Raw genomic sequence first — 19,704 nt, 5'->3', positions numbered from 1 at the left:
GAGTCGGATCATATGAATCGGTTCATCAATGAGAGCCCCAAAGATCAGCTCCCAAACAACTCAATGCATATTCCCCCTCCATATTATCACCACTTTACTTAAATATAGCTGAAACTGTTTCATTAAATCAGCATTCAAAACTATCTGTCTGACTGTTTCACACTCTTTCAGTTTGACTTTCTGTCTGTTTCTTTTGCTGTCTATTTGTCCGTCTCACCGTTTCTCACTGTCTTTATTTATTCGAACAAATGTAGCATTCAAAACTGTCTCACTGTCTGACTGTCTGTCTCACTGCCTGCCTCACTGTATGTCTCACTGTCTGTTTTACTGTCTCACTGACTCACTCTCTGATTGTCTCAATGTCTGTCTGTCTCACTGTCTGTTTCACTGTCTGACTTTCTGTCTGTCTAACTGTCTGCCTGTCTGTCAAACTGTCTGTCTGTCTGTCTGTCTCACTGTCTGCCTGTCTGTCATACTGTCTATCTGTCTGTCTCACTGTCTGTTTCACTGTCTGCCTCACTGTCTGCCTCACTCTCTGTTTCACTGTCTATCTGTCTGCCTCACTGTCTGCCTCACTGTCTGTCTCACTGTCTGTCTGTCTCAATGTCTGTCTGTCTGTCTCACTGTCTGTTTCACTGTCTGACTCAAGCTGTCTCACTGTCTGTCTGTCTCACTGTCTTTCACTGTTTCACTCTTTGTCTCACTGTCTGTTTTACCATCTGTCTCACTGTTTCACTGTCTCACTGTCTGTCTGTCTGCCTCACTATTTGACTGTCTGTCTGTCTCACTGTCTGTTTCACTATCCAACTGTCTGTCTGTCTGTCTCAGTGTCAGTCCATAATAAATCATAATTATAATAAACTAATATAATATATAACATTGAATAAAACATTTAAAACATTAGCTGCACAAATCCAGCTCAACACTGAAACTTTGTAAGAATGATTTTTTCCCTTTCTTTCTTTAAGGATTAAAATGAGTCGCGGCCCCTTTAAGACTCGCTCCAGGAGGAAACAGGAAGCTCTGGGCCATGAACATTTAACACAAAGAAACAAAAACGAAAGAAATTGTGTGACATGGCGGGGATTAAAGGTGATATGAAATCCAGATTATTCACTATATATCTATTTTTTTAGCACGAATGACATACTGAGACTTTAAGTAACTAGGTTTATGAAACTCTCAGAGCGACGCGTTTGTCTTGTGTGTGTGTGTGTGTGTGTGTGTGTGTGTGTGTGAGTGTGTGTGAGTGATTACTGTTTATTCCTCCATTTCTGTAGAAATGTATAAAGTTATTACAGAGTATTTTGGTAGTAAATACAGAGATATAGTGGAGATTATAAGTGTCTTGACGGGAATTGAGTGAAATATGGTTTTTTTTAGGTGACCAGAGGTAGCAATCCAGCTGGTAATACGTTTAAATAATTAACACTTTATTTGAACTAATCATTTAATTAGCACTTCAAAGACCAGGGGGAAATTTGCAGAACATTTTTAGTTAGTTAGTTTTGGTGACGTTAAAAGTTTCAAAGTTATTTTGATGTGCCTTATCAAGCTGTGAGCTGTAGGGGGCAGTAGAAAGACGAGTTTAGACTGAAGTCCAACACTTCACACATTTATCCATCAAATGTCATAATATTATATGTTTATATATTAACAATGATACATTTCCTGTTTTAGCTCTGGTTAGTTTGTCCTTCAGCGGTGCCCTTGGGCTGACCTTTCTGTTTCTCGGCTGTGCGTTGGAGCAGTTTGGGTACGTCATCTACAGTCTGTCTGTTTTCACGTTGTTCCAGAAGATGTGACTTTATTTTTGACTGTGTGTTTTTGTGTGTTTGGACTTTATAGAGTCTATTGGCCTCTGTTAGTGGTGATCTTCTATGTGATCTCGCCGTTGCCGTACTTCATCTCCACCAGGCTTGGAGATGACACTGATTCCTCAAGCAATACATGCAGGGAACTCTCACACTTCCTCACCACGGGGATTGTGATCTCAGCTTTCGGGCTGCCTATCGTACTGGCACGCGTAGAATTGGTAAGAGGAGGGTTTTATACATTTTGTACATTTATACGTCTCTGTAGGTAATTCCTCCATGCTTATTATTTTTAAGGTTACAAATGACTCCAGTACATTATAACATAACTCTAGGAATCATATGCAAATGACTCTGATGCATTATAATGTAACTCTAGGAATCATATTCAAATGACTCATACATTATAATGTAACACTAGGAATCATATTCAAATGGATCTGATACATTATAACTTAACTCTAGGAATCATGTTCAAATGACTCAAATGCATTATAAGGTAACACTAGGGCTGCACAATTAATCAAATATCGATCGCGATTATGATTTTGACTGCCCACGATTAAATGAACATGATCGACTGTGATATTGCCGTTTAAAGTTTGTCCTCCGCTCAATGAAAACTCCACTACAGATCAAATCAAGCGCTTCCTAAATTTGCAGCCAATCACCATAGAGTGGCGCAGGTACTGTGAATAAATATTTATTTGCATGGGTGCGAGTGCCCTGTTTGGAGTTGTATAATACAATCAGAATAAAAACTACTAAGCCCAAAATGCATCTACATCGCACAACAGTTACTTTCACACTGCTTTTCATCACCTCAGTCAACTGAACAAGTGTGGAAATACTGCAGAGAAGCCATTATGATGTCAAGAGTAACACTGAACATCATCTGCTTCTCTCAACTTCCCAATCTCACAAACTGCCATCTTTTATTGATACGGCAAAATGACCTGAACTTTCACCTGCTCTTGTAGACATAGCGGCAACGGGCGGAGTAAATTAATAATAATGCTATGCTACAAGGTGGGTTTAATTCAAACTTCTTTATGATTGGTGATTAATTATTTAATAATCAAGATTAGCAACTGTTCAGAAGGAGTACGCAGCTGCTCTTCTTCATGCTCTTCACTAACTCAAATACATAGCGTAGTCACGTCATTTAAACTTAAGGTTGCCTGATATCATCAGAAAAGTCAATTCCAGTTTCCATGTTTTGATTTAAGACCCCCCAAAAAATATTATTAGCAGACGTACTGGGAAACTGATCTAAAAGGAACAACTGATAAACAAACAAACAGAAAACTAATAAAATTTAAAGACAGAAAATGTGCTAAGTTATAAATCAATCATTAATATAAAAAATAGATATTATAATAACTTCATAAAATATAAATAAAATGAGAAATGAAATAATGTTTAATTACTGTGGGTTGCATTTAATATCAAATTGACATTAAGATAAGTTCACTATCTCCTTAGAAAGCTATTAGCCTTTTTCCTAATATGGATCATGTTTGTGTTAATCTAATTTTAATTAGGACTATTGTTTAAGATATTTAAAAATAAATATTTTATGCTTGGTTATTTATCAATTACGCAACAGTATTTCTCATTGCTATTATTTTAATTCAATTAACAGTGACCATGAGTAGAGAGCTTACATTTAACTGTTTATGACGGGCCTCCTGATTAAAGCTTAAACAAAAAAAGATTGGTATCAGGATCGGTTTCGGTCGTAAAAATCCTGGTCGGAGCATCAGTAATGAACACCATTAAACTAAAGCGCTTTGCATCTGACGGGTAAATGAACTCCCCCAATCACATCCTATATGAGATTATTCAGATATGTACACAATATACACAGAGCGGCTCGAGAACTGACTCCAGCCCAGAACCATGACAGTGGAAAATGTCTAATAGTGTAGCTTTAAATATATTTAAGAGGAGCTGACTTCAAACAATGAACATTGATGTTTTTTGTATTTGTTTACAAGGTGGAACAAGTTAACGGTTGTTTTTTGCATACAGTCTGTAAAATTAACTGAAAATATTATATTTAGTTTACCAGAAGGTAAATTAATTAGTCATGGCTCACACTATGTTCCTAAATTCTGTCATAATTGACCAGCTCAAGTTTTCTCATGCCTACTTGTCGAAAAAAAAAAAATATATATATATATATATATATATATATATATATATATATATATATATATATATATATATATATATATATATATATATAATTTTTAAACCCCTCAATTACAATAATAAATTATTGTAATTATTAAAGAAATTGTCTTGCGTCTCTCCTCCTGTAAACACTGTTATTGTCTTTTCTGCATTCGCCTAAATTGTTTTCATTTGGTTGCATATTGTTATATTTGATATCATATTTTCATTTGGTTGATGGCATTTTTATTTTTACTTATCCTATATTTTGGGTACTATTTTATTTATGTTTTGCTTCTACGAAATGATGCACTTTAAGGATCAGTCGAATTTGATGCAAAGATTTGTACATTAGCAGGAGTGTAACTCAACATGGAGATGAAAGCAGTGGTTTGTTTATTTAAATGTGAAAGTGCAATAAAAATATGTTGTCACTAAAATCAATGAATAATCATGATAAATAATCGAGATCTCAATATTGATCAAAAATAATCAGGATTATCATTTTGGCCATAATCGTGCATCCCTACGTAACACTAGGAATCATAATCGAATGACTCAAATGCATTATAAGGTAACACTAGGAATCATAGGTAAATGACTCCGATACATTGTAGTTTAACACTTAGAACCATCTTCGGATGACTCCGATCTAGGTTCAGATTCAAATTATTCAAGTAGCGTATAATGTTGCTCAGTGAATTAAATTGAAATGATTAATACATTAAAGTGAAGCATGATTAATCAAATTTTATTGAACCATAGTAACACTGATACAGCATACTCTGTGTGAATCAAATTCGGACTCGTATAAATAAGCATGAATCAACGACATGAAACAAATTATAAATTGTTCTTTAAATGACTCCCACCAGAGTCCAGAGGATCTTTCTCACCAGTCTCTTTTTATGAGTGCCATGTGCTGTGTGTTTCATATACAACGTGCTGTGTGTTTCATATACAACACACTGTGTGATTCATGACACTTCAGATAACTCATTCCCAGAAGTAACTCACTTACTCACCTCCTGTTCTTGAACAGATCAAATGGGGAGCCTGTGGCCTGGTGATGGCGGGAAACGGTGTCATCTTCATCACCATCCTCGGTTTCTTCCTGGTGTTTGGCGGCGGTGACGACTTCAGCTGGGAGCAGTGGTAAAGCCGTGGCCAAGGAGGGGTTGCCAGGTTGAGAGGAAATCAAATATTTGCTTTTGTAGAGGAGAGGGAAGTGGGTGAAATATGGGAATGTTAAGGCCAAGCTTCACTAGTAATGTTAATGGAAGTGTTGTTGAGGGAGGGAGAGTGATGGGGAAAGAATGAAAGAACTTCAGTGTCCCTTGTGTGTTTCTGAGTCTCGATTTAAATCATCACACTTCTTACTATAACTGACATTAATTTCTGGCCGGGTTAATGTAGGACACTTCACATAAGATTTCACACTAGATTCATAATCAACTCTTATTTTCAAATCATTGCTTTAATATTTGTGTTCTTTTACTTTTTTTAATAACTATAATCACATGTTTACTGAATTAAAATAGTTAAAACAGCTAGAACATTCCAGATAAATCCCCAAAAAAGTTACACAAATGTGGGTACATTTAAATACAAAAATTTTCTTTAAAAACACTTGCTGACGTAAAGCATAAAGGATCTCTGTGTCGAGACAAAGCTTCTGTCATATCAATATGTCAAAAGGAAAAAAAATCTGGACCCCTCACTGCCCTTTAGCCATAAAGAACTCTTTTATAATCTATAATTCAGACATGTTGGCTTAACAAAGCTTCTCATTTAGGCTTATTATTATTATTCCATTCATACTTTCTTGCCATGACACACAACTCTGGCTTCTGGTTAATGTTCCTCGTTCTGAGTGAATGTAAAGATAAATGAGCCGTCTCTGGTTAGCTTCGGGCTGCTATTCCGGATTTCTGTGCAACTCGCATCTATTCATCTTTCATCATTCATCTTTGACTCTACAAAAATATGTGCATTTATTCATGCTACAACTCGTGACCATGAATCAAATTCAAATGACTCATAGAAATGAGCCTTTAATAAACCAATACATCATATTTAAATGATTTATGTACGTGAATTTAATTGAAATAACTCTGTAAATGATTCTTCATCACAATTATAGTTCACCTTTAATGAATGAATCTTAAATGACTCTCATATGGCATACCTATTTTTAAACGAATGAACCAATCTCAAAGGAAGCATGCAGACAGTTTCAGAGTCATTTAAATTTGAATCATAGAGTAAAAAATCATTGATTCATGCATGCTGTATCAATGAAATTTAAAATTTGATTCAGAAAGTAAAGGCTCATTTCTGTCGGACTCATCTGCATTTGATTCTTTTACACAGTAACAGAATCATTTGCATTTGATTCATATACACAGTATCAGAATCATTTGCGTTTGATTTTATGTTCAAAGTATTAGAATCATTTTCATTTGATTCATGTACACTGTATCCAAATCATTTGCATTTGATTCATGTACACAGTATCAGAATCATTTGCATTTGATTCATGTACACTGTATCACTCATATGATAATTGATTCATTGGAATGAATTCACCACAGACAAGTGAAATATCGTAAATTATAACCCGTCCACTTTGCTAATATAAACCGATTTTATTTTACATTCAGTTTCTTTAACCTAACCTTAAGGCCTTAACATCCTTTATTTACATAAAAACTACCAAAGCTCAAGCCTTCCTCCATCACCATCATCATCATTAAGCGTATTTAATATAATGTAAACAGAGGAAGAGTATTGGAGGGAAAGCCATAGCAATTTATACGTTTATTAAAATATCATGGGTGTTGGTTTTCACAGCATATATATATATATATATATATATATATATATATATATATTTGCAGTTTTGTTTTTACCCACAGTTTACACAATTCCTGTATGTGTATCTAAATATAAATATGAATATATCAACTATACGAAGACTCGTCTCTGCAGTGTGTGAAATACTACATGAATATATCTCTTTTATCGTAATGTGTAAAAACGTCACATTCAACGCTAGGTTTGGTATTGTAACAGGTTAATCACAGTGTAATTATTATTATTTTCTCATTTTCTACGTGTGTGTGTGTGTTTGTGTACGCGCGCAATTAAGCAATAAAGCACTTGTATTTTGATGTTTGGGCTTTCTTTTGCTGTTGTGTTCATTCATAATAATAATAATAATAATAATAATGAGCAGTGGAACATTAAAAACTCATACTACATGAATTAAAGTGTAAAAAAAAAAAAAAAGTATAAAGACTTTGTATTTTCCCATCCGGTTCTACTGCTTTAAGTTTGACATGTTTCTGTGAGAAAAGTTTTTCTTTCACCTTAAATTCTCTACCCACATCAGAGGACATCTATTTCTGAGCTAAAAAAAGCTGCAGCATGAAACATAAAACCTGCTCCTGTGCCACCCACACACAAACACACACACACACACTTTCGTCCTACTGTTGTTTGTTGTTCTCCAGCCTTTTATACCTTCATTTGGATCTGCACATTTGAAAAACATCAGCGTCTGAACAATCTGAAGGATGATATGGAAATCTCCTGCAGAGAGAAACACATTTATAACACACTCTGTGCAAAAAAAGGACATGTCTAGAACAGTTAAGGGTTCTCCAGTTGTCCCTCTTTGGGGGAATTTAGGAAAGTACAAGCGTTTCCCTGATAGCGAGGCTTCCAACCTACATCCCTTTTAGGAGGATAAGAAGCATTAACTATACCAAAGAATCCTTTAAAGAACTGTGTGCAATCTCATGATAGAAAACAAGAAAGAAATAAAGTAAAAGAAAGGAAAGTGAAAGAGAAGGAAAAGAAAGATGGAAGGAAAAGGGTAGGAAGCAAAAAAGGAAGAGATAAAAAGAATAGCAAAAGGGAAGAAGGTAAGGAAAAGAAAAAACAAGGGATGATTAATTAAGAAGCAAAAGAGAGACGAAAGAGCAAAATAGGAAGAAAGAAAATCATTCTTATATCTAGTGGCTTTAATCCATAATTACATTCCTGACATCACTTTTAACATTGCAGTTATATCTTTAAACACACAGACACACAAACACACACACCTGCAATATCTGTTTAAACTCCTCTTTTTGATATTATCCAGCTCTTTCCATTTATATTAAGAGCTCTGTTCCATTTTATTTATACATACTGTCAATGTGAGTAATGTCCTCCATACAGACACACACACACACCTCAGCTGTGTCTGATGTCCCTGTGGAAAGTGCAGGATGTTAGGCGTGATTTAGGTGAACTATAATCAATGCTAATTGGGATGTTTGTCGTTGATGGCTGTGTGTGTGTGTGTGTGTGTGTGTGTGTGTGTGTGTGTGACTAGATAATATGGCAGTGCATTGAAAAAGTGGAACATTCCAATTGTTCTGCTTCCTTCTCTCTAATAAATGAGGCCATTACTGCTCATTTAATGTTCCCAACTCATTACCATGAATGAAATGATTCATAATATAAATCAAATTCAAATGACTCTAGTACAGTTTACAAATCAAATTCAAACGAGTCAAATTCAAACGATTTCAAATGACTCAGATACAGTGTATCTTTACTCTAAGAATCAATTTCAAATTACTCTGATATATGCTACAAATTGAATCAATTTCAAATGACTCAGATACAGTGCACCTTTACTCTAAGAATCAATTTCAAATGACAGTGTACCTTCATGCTATGAATTAATTTTAAATGTGTGAACCCAAAATTATTCAAATTCAGGCAGAAACACTCTCTGTTGTGTGACAATGCTAATGCCATACTTGCTAATAAGACTGCAGTAATTTGTGCAGTTACGGATGAGAGACAGGAACGCTAGCAGCAGAACTCGGTGTTGCTATAACACCATTGTTTTCACAGCAGCATTAATGCCACATTTGAACTGAGAGCCACGCTGTTAATACACTTTAATTAACACAGCAACACGCTTTGAGGAATTATGCTTTCCACTGTTCTGGGCCACCAGAGAGCACGTGCAGACGGAGATATTTCATGCTCAGTTTATGGAACTGAAAGAGCAGACGTGACACGACAGTGTTTTGTGGTCTCTGTGCCTCCTGTGGGTCGAGTGCCGCTGGTGTGTCGCTAACGACCTCCATCCTGAGGGAGGCTTCCTGTTGTTAAGCAGAACAAAGTGCAGGGAACATAAAGAGGAGATGGATGGCACTGAGACGTTCAGAAGATGTGCCTGGTCCTCATACCTGCTGACTTCAATTACGCAGTAAAATACTTTACCTAGCATTAGCGAGCTGGCTAATCAACTCATCCTAATGCTTTTATTATGTCATTAAATTCTGGCTAGTTAATTTTAGTTACTGGTTTTTAACTAAACAATAAAATTCATCATCCAAAAATGTAATTCTGGTTTAAATTATACCATAAAACAGTTTACCTAATGTTAGCTAACCTGCTAGCAACTACTGTTTTTTGTTTTTTTTTTTACTAAACAATATTGTTCACTTAACAAAGCTTGTTAGCAAGTTTACCTGCTAGTTTTAATTACACCATAAAATAATTTAGCTAGCTGGCTTGTTTAGCTTCTCTATAACATCACTCAATATTAGCTTCCTAGTGAACTTGGATGCTTTGATTGTGTATTAATTACATAATTAAATAGTTAATCTTTTTTGATTAAATTTTTTTGAGTGAATGTCTGGTTTGAAGTACACTATAATAGTGAATCTAACAGTAACAAAACCATTAATGAACCTTGCTACTGGTTTTACGTACAGAATTAAATATTTTACTTGACATTAGCCAGCTTGTTTCTGAACGTAAAGGTTCATTGTAATTATAGATGCTGTGCTAACTTTAGCTAGTAAAGAAAAGGTCAGAGGTCACAGCTGTAAAGTTTACTGTATTGTTAGATGCCTAGCTCGCTGCCAAATTCTAGAATTTTACTTGTGTAAAAAAATAACTCACTAAGCAAAAGAGATGACAAAGAAAAGTAAGTGTCGATGTCATGATGAGTTCTCTTAGTAAGGATAAAAATAGTTATCTCAGAGATACTTGTATGTTAGCCAACATTACTGCTAATTCAGCTCATAATATAAGTGCGTGAAGCTCCGTGCAGGAGGTGTGTTTGTACTCATCAAGAGCACGAGTCTATCGGTTGGACAAGGACATGAGTGGCTCTGAAGTGTGTTGTGTGGAATTTATCTTGAAATTTGAACATGCTGAAGATCTCTGGCTCGGGAAGAGCTCTGTGAATTAATCATTCATAATTCAATGTAGAGATGCAAGCGTTTGAGCATTCGATTGACAGGTCGAGTGAAAGGAGCCTCCAGTGGACAGAAGCACAGGATGAGTGTTGCCTGGAAACAGACTTGCATTTTTCTGACAGTAAGATCGGCCTTGAACGCGGGCCGCCGGGACGCTCTGGCTTTATCCGCCTTGTTCAAATATTCCTCGCTCACTCAAGCCTGTTCTCACTGATGTACGGCCAAACCTGAGAGAACATGCAGGAGGTTGTTTGGAAGGGATTCAAGGGAAAAAAAAGCCTCTACTCTCATCCAAAAACAAATTCGAGCGTCTTTACTTTGCCAGACACTACTCGAACTTCAAATGGGATCGGGTTCTATGGTCAGATGAAACCAAAATAGAGCTTTTTGGCAATAAACACCAGAGGTGGTGTTGGCGCACACAGAGGGGTAGCCATATGGAAAAGTACCTCATGCCCACGGTTAAATATGGGGGTGACGCTTTAATGATTTGGGACAGTTTTTCTGCCAGAGGACCTGGACATTTTGTTAGGATACAGATATTAAATTGTTAGGATACAGATATAAAACCTGACTGACTCTACCAGAAAGCTTCAATTGGGCTATGGTTGGATCTTCCAGCAGGACAATGATCCAAAACATACATCAAGATCTACAAAAAAAATGGTTTACTAACCACAAAATTATGGTCCTGCCATGGCTATCCCAGCTCCCTGTACTTGAACCCCATAGAAAACCTGTGGAGTGAACTGAAGAGGAGAGTCTACCAGCGTGGACCTCAGGAATGATCTCAGATCCCTCGTCATGTATTCTCCAACCTCATCAGGCATTATAGGAGAAGCCTCAGAGCTGTTATCTTGGCAAAGGGAGTTAGCACAAAGTATTGACTAAAAGGGTGCCAATAATCGTTGCACACCTATATTTAACAAAGATATGTTTTTTTTTGATAAAACTGTGTTGTGTTTGCAGTTGTTTGATATCCATGAGAGCACAGTATTTTTGTGATTTTTTTTAACAAAAGATCAAAAGGTTCAACAATAAAGACAATTTTCCACAGCCTTCACAGCTCATATTTACCAAGGGTGTGAATATTAGTGGAGGGCACTGTGTATACACTAGGCACTGTGTACTTATTGACTAACATCCCTCGGGTGCCAACTTCCAACACTGTCAGAAGGGCTGTGCTCAAAATATCGATTTATCAATAATTGGTGTGATAAAAACGAAACCCATGCAATCTGTCAACCCTGAACAGGTTCATATCGGTGACATGGCAAGTGAGCAGTAGTGAGTCTCTGTACTGATTCGGTTCTTTCATACACATTCATTTGAAGTGAGTTGGACTTTGTGAGGTAATCCTAAAACCTAAAACCCTTGCTTTTGTGTTTAAACAAAATAACTTGATTTTTTTTTCTCTCGCAAGAATTGATTCAAATTTTCATTTTTCATTTGAAATCTAACATGTTAATTTACTTTTAAAGTTAAATGTCATTTAACATGATCATGTAAGTGAAACCCACCCCAAAAACTATCATAATGATATAGAATTGATTTTAAATTCAACCAAATATTAATTACATGAGTAACTTGAATCGTTCTCAAGAATCTGCTTGTTTGTTTTATTAACACATGAACTAGACCAAACATTCAATTCGTGATTCATTGTTGTGAACCGATTCACCCGGGTGACTTAGTTTAAAGAGTCGTTCAGTTTAAAAAAGATGAATGTAAAAATATATATAAAAAACGACCGAAACGTTGAGGATTCAATGCGACTCGCGATGATCCAGAAACTGACCGAGGAGAGAGAGAGTGAAAGAGAGAGAGACACTGGCACCTTGCATTTTGTCACTTTATTTTTCATTTTAATTTATATTCTTTATTTACTTATTTTTGTAATTATTATTATTCATATTCTTTTTATTTTATTCTATTCCATTATTATTATTGTGTGTTTTTTAAATTCTCCTTTCTTTTCTATATCGATGCTTTGGCAATATTATATGTAAACAATCACGACAATAAAGTACTCTGTATTGAACTGAATTTAGAGAGAGAGAGAGAGAGAGAGAGAGAGAGAGAGAGAGAGAGAGAGAGAGCAGGGGGAGAGAGAGAGAGCAGGGGGAGAAAGAGAGAGAGTGAAACGAGGGAGAGAGGGAGAGAGAGCGAAGGGAGAGAGAAGGTTGAGAGAGAGAGCGAAGAGAGAGGAAGGGAGGGAGAGAGAACACGAAGGGAGAGATAGAGAGAGAGTGAAGGGAGGGAGAGAGGGACGGAGAGAGAGCGCGAAGGTTGAGAGAGAGAGAGCGCGAAGAGAGAGAGGAAGGGAGGGAGAGAGAACACGAAGGGAGAGAGAGAGAGAGCGCGAAGGGAGACAGGGAGGTAGAGAGAGAGAGAGAGAGAGAGAGAGAGAGAAAGCAGGGGGAGAAAGAGAGAGTGAAGGGAGGTAGAGAGAGAGAGAGAGAGGGCGAGAGAGAGAGCGAGAGAATGCTCACATTCATCGGATCCCCACCGCAGTTTTCATTGGGACGTGAGATTTAGAAACGGCACTCTTTCATGTCATCCCTCCATTTCCACCTCTTCTGCGCGGCTGTTTCAGCGGACGGAGTGAATAAGGAATGAGGTAAGCAGAGCTGTGCGCGTGGAGGAACAGGGGATGTGCGTACAAATGAAGTGAAGACGAGAAACGAGGCTTTGTTTCTGTCACGGTTAAATACCGACACGTCTTCCTGTGGATTTAACCGGAGAATAAACTGCTGCTCGGGTGTAAAGGCTGTAGCGTTAAACGCGAACGCAACACTGTTTACTGTAGCTGTAATAAACACAGACAACACCACACTTTCATTATTACAAATTACTCACTACTCCTCCCTTCTCAACTTTATTACCTACAAACATCAGAATCAGAAACCAGAAACGATGAACATCACCTCACTTTCAGATCAGGGAGGAGAGAAAATACAGTTCCAGGTCTTGGTCAGTCAGCGATACTGTGTTTCATCGCGATATTTCCGCCTCGAGAACGATACCAGAACGATAATATTGCGATACTACTACTACTACTACTACTACTAATAATAATAATAATTATGTAGCTACTGTAAAGACATGTATCATCAAAGAGTTTATAAAAATAGTGTTCACAAGGAGAGGAGCACGGAATAAAAGTCAGCGATAGCCAAAGCGTTCTGAAGCGGTTCGTTTACTGATGAACGAGAAGACGTCACACTTTTATCCCTTTATGGTTACATTTAATGTTGTGGAGTGTTAGACAAAATAAAATAAAAAACGCTGTGAACTCTTGGGATGTTGAATTGAGATGGTGTTGTGTTCACTGTGTTCACGTCATGATGTTTTGAATTGTGTGGAACGCTGAAGTTTCTCCCTCAGGTCGATGAGGTGGAGTTTTCATGTTGATCATGTTGCGAGGCGAGCTCCATGGTAGTGCATGATGACACGTTTTCACGTGAAAATTTTAGGCAAATTCGTGATTTTCTAGCTGTTTTTTGGAAAAGCCTGATGCAGAGTTTCGCTCATGAAGTTTAACGTGACCAGCCCTTTACGATTCATGTTAGTGATGGTGTGTGTGTTTTGTTTTGTTTTGTTTGTTTGTTTGTTTGTTTGTTTTGGGGGGGGGGGGGGGGGTCAGTGTATGACCTTCCCTCAATGACACATTGATTCACAGCCCAAAGGCAGGAATTTCCCAGGAAAAGTAAATTATCTGTGATATACACATCACAGAGACGTCTGTCTGTCTTATTATCTCTCTCTCTCTCTCTCTCTCTCTCTCTCTCTCTCTCTTTCTCTCTCTCTCTCTCTCTCACTCTCTCTCTCTCTTTCTCTCTCTCTCTCTCTCTCTCTCTCTCTCTCTCTCTCTCTTTCTCTCTCTCTCTCTCTCTCTCTCTCTCACTCTCTCTCTCTCTTTCTCTCTCTCTCTCTTTGTGTGTGTGCTGTATGATTAAAGCTGGGAGATGAAACAGTTGTTTTAGTGAGATTGATGTTTTATTACAGAGCACTAACAGAGGAAAAGTGTGACACTGTGTTGCTTCATACAGTACGTAAAAACCGTGTGTGTGTGTGTGTGTGCGTGCGTGTGTGTGTTAAAATTGGATTGTTCTGCTCATGTGGCTTAAGAGAAAGTGAGCTGTGTGTCATTACATAAAATCATTGATGTTCCTGACTACAGGGCTCGGCTCTGTAATCCAGGGTCAATGCGACTGACGCTGCAGGACTGAGAGAGAGAGAGAGAGAGAGAGAGAGAGAGAGAGAGAGAGAGAGAGAGAGAGAGATGACACTATTACATTAATGTTTTTGTCCTTTCTTTGCTTGTAAAACACTTTTCAAAATGTAGTAAAGCAAAGAATCACCAAATCAGTTCACAAATAAGAGCTAGCACAACCACACCAGAGGAAAAAGGAAAGAGAAAGAAAGGGAGAAAGAAAGAAGGAAGAATAAATGAAAGGAAGAATGAATGAAGGACAGATAAACAAAAATGGTGAGAAGAAAGAAAGAAAGAAAGAAATGAAAGAAAGGATAAAGAGACAGTCAGAAGGGACGAAAGCAACAGAAAGAAGACACTGAGAGAAAGATAATCAAGAAAGCAAAAAGGACAAAACGAGACAGTCTGACGGGAAATTACATGTAGATTGCTTCTTACTGCAGCTCTTCTTATACAGATTGCTTTTTACACACACACACACACACACACACACACACACACACACACACACACACACACACACACACAGGTTCATTATCAAACAAAAGACAAGTGAGTCGAGTAAATCTCATCAACATTCAAATTTAGCTGGAAAAATAAAACAGACAGGACAGAAATGTAAAAATGGGAAGATTAATTTACATGCACCATCTTTCTGTTCCTGCACACATAGGAAAGAAAGAAAAAGAAAGAAAGAAAGAAAGAAAAAGAAAAAAGGAAGAGAAGGATTTTTTTTTTAATCATAAAATAGGTTAAATAAAAAGGTTTACACAAGAAAAGAAGGAATTAAGTGAAAGGAAGATGTTAAGACAGACAGAAGGAAGGAAAAAAATGGGAAAAAAGTACAGAAAAACAAATAAAGACGAATTAAAGGAGAAAAAGAAAGAAATGGAAAAAGTGCAAGAAGGAGAGTGAAGAACGAAAGAATGAAAGATAGAAAGACAGAGAAACAAGAAAGGAAGTAAAACAAAAAAGGGAAGATGAAAAAGAACGAAAGGCCTGAGAGAAAGAGAAACAAAAAAGAAAGAATAAACGATAAAGATACAGACAGAAGGAAAGAAAGAAAGGATGAGAGGAACGGAAAGATAAGGAAGGAAGAAAGAAAGTAAGGAGTTAAGAAAGACAGAAGGAAGGAAAAAAGGAAAATAAATACGGAAATCATGAAACAAAGAATTAAGGAAGAATTAAAGATGAAAAAGAAAGGATGGAAACATGAAAGAAAGAAAGATTGAAAGAAATGCAGAGTAACCAAAAAAAGCAAGACAAAAAGAAGAAAGGGAAGATGAAAAAGAAAGAAAAGCTTGAGAGAAAGAGAAGCAAAAAGGAAAAAGAAGGAAATAATAAAAAGACAGAAAGAAGGATAAAGAGACCGTCAGAAAGAAAGAAAGAATACTCCATCGTGTACTCTCTAGCCATTGGACTGTGTTGTTGGTGTAACTGGTTCATTTTTCTGTGAGAGGATTCAGTGACGGAGATCTCTCAGGACACGTGTGAGACACGTTTCTGTGAGAGGATTCTGTGACGGAGATCTCTCAGGACACGTGTAAGACACGTGTGTACGCTGCCTGTGATGAAGCCGTATGTTAAACGCTGTTAAGAAGCACAGAAAGTTCAGACACGTTCAGTAAACGTCTCTGTGCTGTGGCTTTTCACCTAAAGGTCAGCGTGACCTTTTCCTGTCCTGAAGATCAGACACCAGATCTCTCCATCACTGTTTTAACACCAGGCTTCCTGAATCCTGATGAAAAGAATCGTCCAGAACGTTTTCAGAAAAGACTTTTATAAATAAAAAGTATAATGTATAAAAAGTCTGCTGAATAAATAAATCTGAAAAAAACAACAACTATATATATATATATATATATATATATATATATATATATATATATATATATATATGTGTGTGTGTGTGTGTGTGTGTGTGTGTGTGTGTGTGTGTGTGTGTGTGTATATATATATATATATATATATATATATATATATATATATATATATATATAAATACTGCAACATATTCGATTCTCTCCAGCTTAAAATAATTTATAAAAATTCAAAAATTAAGATACCTAAAGGATTTAATTAAAGACCCTGAATCAAATAGAACAGTTGAATCAAATGCCAGCCATACTTAAAGAAAGAAAGAAAAAAAGAAACAAAAATTTTAAAAAAAAAAAATTCTAAAGGAAGGCATTTTATAATGTAGGTTATAAAAATAAAATAAAAAATTGAGATGCATCAAGATGCCTAAAGAATTTAATCAAATCCCAGCCATACTGAGACAAGCAACAAAAAAATAAAGAAATAGCCAAAAAGGGAAAAGGGAGAAAAGGGAGAAAGAAAGAAAGAAAGGAAAACAAAAATGAAAAAAGAGAACCGACGAAGGAAAGGAAACAGAATGAAAGAAGAAGAAAAGAAATAAAGAAAGAAAAAAGAAAGATAGAAATGAAAGACAAAGAAAAAAGAGGAGGAAATATGAAAAGCATAAAAGTAAAAAGCAAGCAAGAAAGAACAAATGAACAAAGGAAAGAAAGAAAGAAAGAAAGAAAGAAAGAAAAACAAAGAAAAAAGAGAAGGAAAGATGAGAAATAAAGAAAGAAAAATCAAAGTAAAAAGAAAGAAAAAAAGAACAAATGAAAGAAAGAAAGAAATGAAAAACGAGAAGGAAAGATGAACAGAATAAAAGTAAAAAGAATGCAAGGTGAACAAATGAACAAAGGAAAGAAAGAAAGCAAGAAATGAATGAAAAAGAAAAAAGAGAAGGAAAAATGAACAGCATACAAGTAAAAAGAATGCAAGGAAGAACAAATAAACATAGGAAAGAAAGAAAGAAAGAAACTCAATGTAGGTTATAAAAAAAACCCCTTTAGGTTCACCAAGGTAGATGCATAAAAAATTGACTTGAATCACTGAATCGAATCAAATGACTGAATCAATTCCTAGTTGGAGTTTTACGGTATCTCAGTACCTGGCACTCTTGTTTGAATGAAATGAAATAAACACTGTAATAATCACACAGCAGCGTCAGAAATATCACTACAGCTTCGAGCAGTGACGTGATACAGCCTCAGAATGCGTTGAAAGGAATTTCGTGCCGTTTTTTTCCTTTATGGTGAAATTGAGTCTGATTATCTGACAGAGAGTCTGACTGTTCTCCCGTCTCTCTCCTCAAGCAGCTGGACATTGTGAAGGTCTCATCTGCATTCATCACACACTGCCTGAGGAAAGAGGAGGAGGAGAAGAGGATGAGGAAGAGTCGCAGCGTGCTGACGGTCACGCCTGAAGACGTGAGTGTGACGGACAACAAGACTCTGAGTCAGACGCTGCAGCTGCGTGTATAGCGTGTACATGGTGCACAGTAGATTATTCCTCTTTTCAGTTTCGAATGCGTTGTAAAAGCCTGTGAAATGGAAATGAGAGTCTTATTGTGACAAAGCGACAAGAATTCCGTCCACACAAGCTCAAAGAGACACTCATACGTTCGCACGGCTTTTAGACATATAATACAAACGTTTAGGGAAGTGAAGTCACAGTGTCAGGGATATTAAATATTATTTATATTAGAATATCAGTCATTTTATTACTAATAATATTACATATTACTAATGTGAAATTATGGATTATTAGAATATCAATTACATTAGACACAGTAATATTATACAATAGAGTTGGACATTAGAGTTATTAGACGTTAGGTTTTTTAACATTGTGATATTGGACATTAAAGATATTAGAATAGAATATCATCGATATTGGTCATTGATGATATTGGACACTAGTGATATTGGACATTGCTGATATTGGACATTGATATTGGACACTAGTGATATTGGACATTGGTGATATTAGACATTGATATTGGACACTAGTGATATTGGACATTGGTGATATTAGACATTGATATTGGACATTGATGATATTGGACACTAGTGATATTGGACAATGATGATATTGGACACTGGTGATATTGGACATTGATATTGGACACTAGTGATATTGGACATTGGTGATATTAGACATTGATATTGCACATTGATGATATTGGACACTAGTGATATTGGACATTGATGATATTGGACACTAGTGATATTGGACATTGATGATATTGGACACTAGTGATATTGGACATTGATGATATTGGACACTAGTGATATTGGACATTGATATTGGACACTAGTGATATTGGACATTGATGATATTGGACACTAGTGATATTGGACATTGATGATATTGGACACTAGTGATATTGGACATTGATGATATTGGACACTAATGATATTGGACATTGATGCTATCAATGTCCAACACTAATGTCTAATATCAACAGTGTCCAACAAAATGTATTGGCCTTTTTAGTTACTAATGTATTTATTAATGTAATGCACACACACACAAACTCACACACACACACACACACACACACACACACACACACACACACACACACACACACACAATGAGGAGCTTTATCAGTGTGTAGAAGTAGAGAACAGTGAAGCAAAAGCAGACGAGTATGTGAGCAGTGGAACAGACGGAACCCCCACAGGGTGAAACACAGAGACTTGAGGACAGAGTCAGACCACGGCGTCCATCTGTCTCTGATTTGTGTAGTCAGAGACACATGTACAGAGCTAACCAGTCAATAACAAATTATTCATTGCTTACTCATAAAGTATTCATACTTAAATAAAGAGAGTGACTAAATAGTGTGGAAGTGTGAGAAATAAATTCTGACAGAATATGTGCATGAAAAAACCCGTTTCGCGAGAAATATTATTACACTGATAATACTGATTATTAATCCTGCACTAATTAAAAGCACACTTCCAGTCCCAGTGCAGATACAGTTCATCTGATCTGTTTCACTTCCCAGAAACATAATTATATTATATTATATTTTGTAACTAGACATGTAAGGCAGAAATGACAACAAGTAATAAACATGCTTAAGTACAAGTTGAAGAGTTGTGCTTAACTGAGACACGCCTCTGTTTCTGGCAAACTCCGCCCAGCACGCGTAACTCTCACGTAACTGCCCAAGCATGGCTTAAGTGTGTGCGTAATTTCAGTATTAAAAGTCTGAGTGTTTCTCAGCATGAAGGTGATTATGGATGGAAGGTTCTACCTTCTGGTAGAAGGGACTGAGCCTGAGACGTGTGTGAGTGTGTATAAAAGTGTGTGTAAGGTGTGTGTTTATATGAGAGTGAATTCAGCAGAATGTCAG

At 36.5% G+C, this 19,704-nt stretch overlaps 2 protein-coding genes across 3 annotated transcripts in view; both read left to right on the top strand.

Moving 5' to 3' along the window:
* The first annotated feature begins 1,036 nt into the window (after positions 1-1,036).
* On the top strand, positions 1,037-5,689 carry leprot (leptin receptor overlapping transcript). The gene is given in 4 exon segments (NM_001200812.2): positions 1,037-1,092; positions 1,681-1,756; positions 1,849-2,035; positions 5,035-5,689. Coding segments are annotated over 4 exon segments (396 nt in total). The 5' UTR covers positions 1,037-1,076; the 3' UTR covers positions 5,152-5,689.
* Positions 5,690-12,646: 6,957 nt separating this feature from the next.
* pde4bb (phosphodiesterase 4B, cAMP-specific b) overlaps positions 12,647-19,704 on the top strand; it is a 33,987-nt gene continuing 26,929 nt past the window's right edge. Inside the window, exons 1-2 of one of the 2 annotated variants that reach the window (XM_017471578.3) lie at positions 12,647-12,887; positions 17,657-17,767. In XM_017471578.3, the coding sequence (XP_017327067.1) occupies positions 17,726-17,767 (42 nt within the window). In that variant the 5' untranslated portion in view covers positions 12,647-12,887; positions 17,657-17,725. Of the gene's footprint in view, positions 12,888-17,653; positions 17,768-19,704 lie in introns of both variants that reach the window. The other variant, XM_047156713.2, reaches the window with a different exon arrangement.

Source organism: Ictalurus punctatus, chromosome 7 (assembly GCF_001660625.3).
Source record: "Ictalurus punctatus breed USDA103 chromosome 7, Coco_2.0, whole genome shotgun sequence".
In the NCBI taxonomy this organism is placed as follows: domain Eukaryota; kingdom Metazoa; phylum Chordata; class Actinopteri; order Siluriformes; family Ictaluridae; genus Ictalurus; species Ictalurus punctatus.
The sequence above is the reverse complement of the archived record's forward strand: the minus strand, read 5'-3'. Positions and strand labels throughout refer to the sequence as shown.